This window comes from Empidonax traillii, unplaced genomic scaffold, assembly GCF_003031625.1.
Source record: "Empidonax traillii isolate 1590-97213 ecotype Southwest subspecies unplaced genomic scaffold, ASM303162v1 scaffold2925:size16969, whole genome shotgun sequence".
Classification (NCBI taxonomy): Eukaryota; Metazoa; Chordata; class Aves; order Passeriformes; family Tyrannidae; genus Empidonax; species Empidonax traillii.
This window is the reverse complement of record NW_020958118.1, coordinates 14,683-16,969: the sequence shown is the minus strand read 5'-3', so window position 1 is coordinate 16,969 and position 2,287 is coordinate 14,683. Positions and strand designations below refer to the sequence as shown.

General features: G+C 51.6%; 1 protein-coding gene across 1 annotated transcript; it reads right to left on the bottom strand.

Annotated features, from left to right (window-relative positions):
* Positions 1–1,171: 1,171 nt before the first annotated feature.
* Positions 1,172–2,281, bottom strand: LOC114072290 (inositol 1,4,5-trisphosphate receptor-interacting protein-like 1). The gene has a single exon (XM_027910205.1). The coding sequence runs from the start codon at positions 2,273–2,275 to the stop codon at positions 1,217–1,219; it is 1,059 nt and encodes a 352-aa protein (XP_027766006.1). The 5' UTR covers positions 2,276–2,281; the 3' UTR covers positions 1,172–1,216.
* Between the last annotated feature and the right edge of the window lie 6 nt (positions 2,282–2,287).

The following is a 2,287-nucleotide window of genomic DNA, read 5'->3' as shown; positions in this document are numbered from 1 at the left end:
CTGCTCAGGTTGCTTTAAGAAAACGAGGACCCAACTAGAGACAAGGGAAGGTGGACGTTCTGCAGAGGGCAAGCAGGTCTCCTGCCCTTCCCTTGTTGTGCCTCTGCAGGAGCAGAGTGGAATACATAAATCTCTGGCTCCAGCTAGAGGCCATTGGTGGCTGCGTCTCTCCCCTGAACAGAGCTCTGCTGAGAAAGGGCCGCTCTGCTCTCTGAAGGCGCCTGGTGCCAAAGGCCCAAGAGATCAGAGGGAATGAGAAGAGCAGAGAACAGGTCTGGGAGTGTTGAAGGCCTGGTGGGATGGGGCTTGGAGAAACCACATCTGCTGGAAGGTGTCCCTGCCCATGGCAGAGGGGTTGGAACCAGATGAATTTTGAGGTCCCTTCCAGCACGTGCCATTCTGAGATCTCATGAGGAGAGGGGCGGGGGTGGCAAAAGGCCTAATTTGGGAGGAGAACCAATTCAGCACTCTCAGTATGGTTGAGCTCAGTGCCAGTGTTCACGAGAACAGATTCACAGCTAGTGTGATTTCCCAAGACTCTAGGCCTGGTTGAGTTCCGTACAAACTTGCACGATCCAGGTACCAGAATAGTACTCTTTATTAAAACAAGGGGAAAGCATTTTCTGGATTGGCAGTCATAAATGCCATGAATACAGAGTGCTAATACGTGTTGAAGGAAATAGTGGGAGACCTATTAGGGCTATATTTATGTAATGATAATAGTAGAATATGAAAGAAATGACCTATGAACTATATTGTGAATAAGAATTAAAGTAAACCTTATATATTTATAGAATAAAAAATTAAGGTCAGCTCCAACAGAGTCTGGGGAGGCCATACTTGGTGTAATGCTGACCTGAAGTGTCCCTTAAGGGGACAAGAGGAGACACTGGGAGAGATTTCTATGGGCTATACTGATATATAAAGATAATATTATAGGAAATAAATGAGATATATATGTGCTATACTAAATATTTACATGTCCTATGAATTCTATGTATACTAAAGAAAAACTTTTTTTAGCTAAAAAATGTCAGGTCAGGTCCAACAGGGTGTGCACAACGCTGACCTACGGATGGCCCTTCAGGGATCAATAAGGGATAGGGTCTGGGATGAGGTGATTCTCCACCCAAGCCACCGTGAACAACAGGAGGAATATTAGCAATGCTTGTCAGCTCTGACCCCCCAAGCACAGCTGAGCGCAGGGAGTCTTCTTTCAGCGGCCGTCTTGCAGCATTGTTGAGATGCGATGTCCCAGTTCAAGGCACTCATCCATAGCCTGCGAGTGGGCGGCGGGATCCTGTGCCAGGCGATGGAAGAGGTTGAGTGGCTGGGCGGTTTTGACATCCAGGGGCAAGATAATCTCCTCAGGCAAGGTCCGGTTGCCCACAACGAAGTGGTCCAGGCGTTTCTCCTCCAGGGAGCCGTACAGGTACTGCATGGAATCCTCCAGCCGCTGCAGGAAACGCGTCATGCGCCAGCCTGAGACGGGGATGATGTTCAGGAGGTGCATCACAATGGTCTTCAGGGTGTAGGTGGAGAAGCCAATGCCCACCACAGCACGGGCCAAGAGCTGCAGGCATCTGAGGTGCCAGCTGTCCCGTGGAGCCTGCCGGGCAATGTGCCTGAAGAACTTCCTCTCTGCCACGGCGTAGGTCTCCGGCCACATTGTGCTTGGGGTGAAGAGGGCCTCTGTGGGCTGGCTGCTCACATAGATGTGTGAATTGCCTTCTTGCACCCCAAACAGCACCTCAACCATCAGGCTCTCTCCGCCTCTGCTCACCTTGAATTTACAAGAGCGGCTGGAGGGCAGCAGCACTAATTGCCAAGTGTGTGACTGAGGCAAAGCCAGCCAGGCTGCTCTCACCAGCTGGTAGAACCAGCGGGCAGTTTTCTCCACATCGAGGTAGGAGTCAGAGCAGAGGATGTTTAGGAAGTTGGGCTCCTCGTTCCTCCTCTGCTCTTCCTCTGGGTGGTGGAGGAAGCACAGGACGTTCTCATCCTGTTGCTCCCTCCTGCAGGTGCACACCGGTTCCACGCGGATGTAGAAGTTCCTCCCAGGCAACTGGCCCAAAGTGTCCATCTCCAGATGAAAGACGTGCCCTGGGGGAGGAGTGAGGGGGACAAGGACACTGTACACGACATCCTCCTCCCGGGGACTCCAACCTTCAAAGGCACTGCCCACCCCAATGGCTCGTTGCAGCATTGGGTAGGAACTGTTGGACAAGATGTGTCCAAACACAAGGGAGAAGTTGTCCATCAGGAAAGTTGTCATCTCGCTCCCTTC

What these genes read in the sequence shown, in the direction of transcription:
- LOC114072290 (XM_027910205.1), bottom strand. Translation starts at nt 2,275, where the DNA reads ATGACAACTTTCCTGATGGACAACTTCTCCCTTGTGTTTGGACACATC.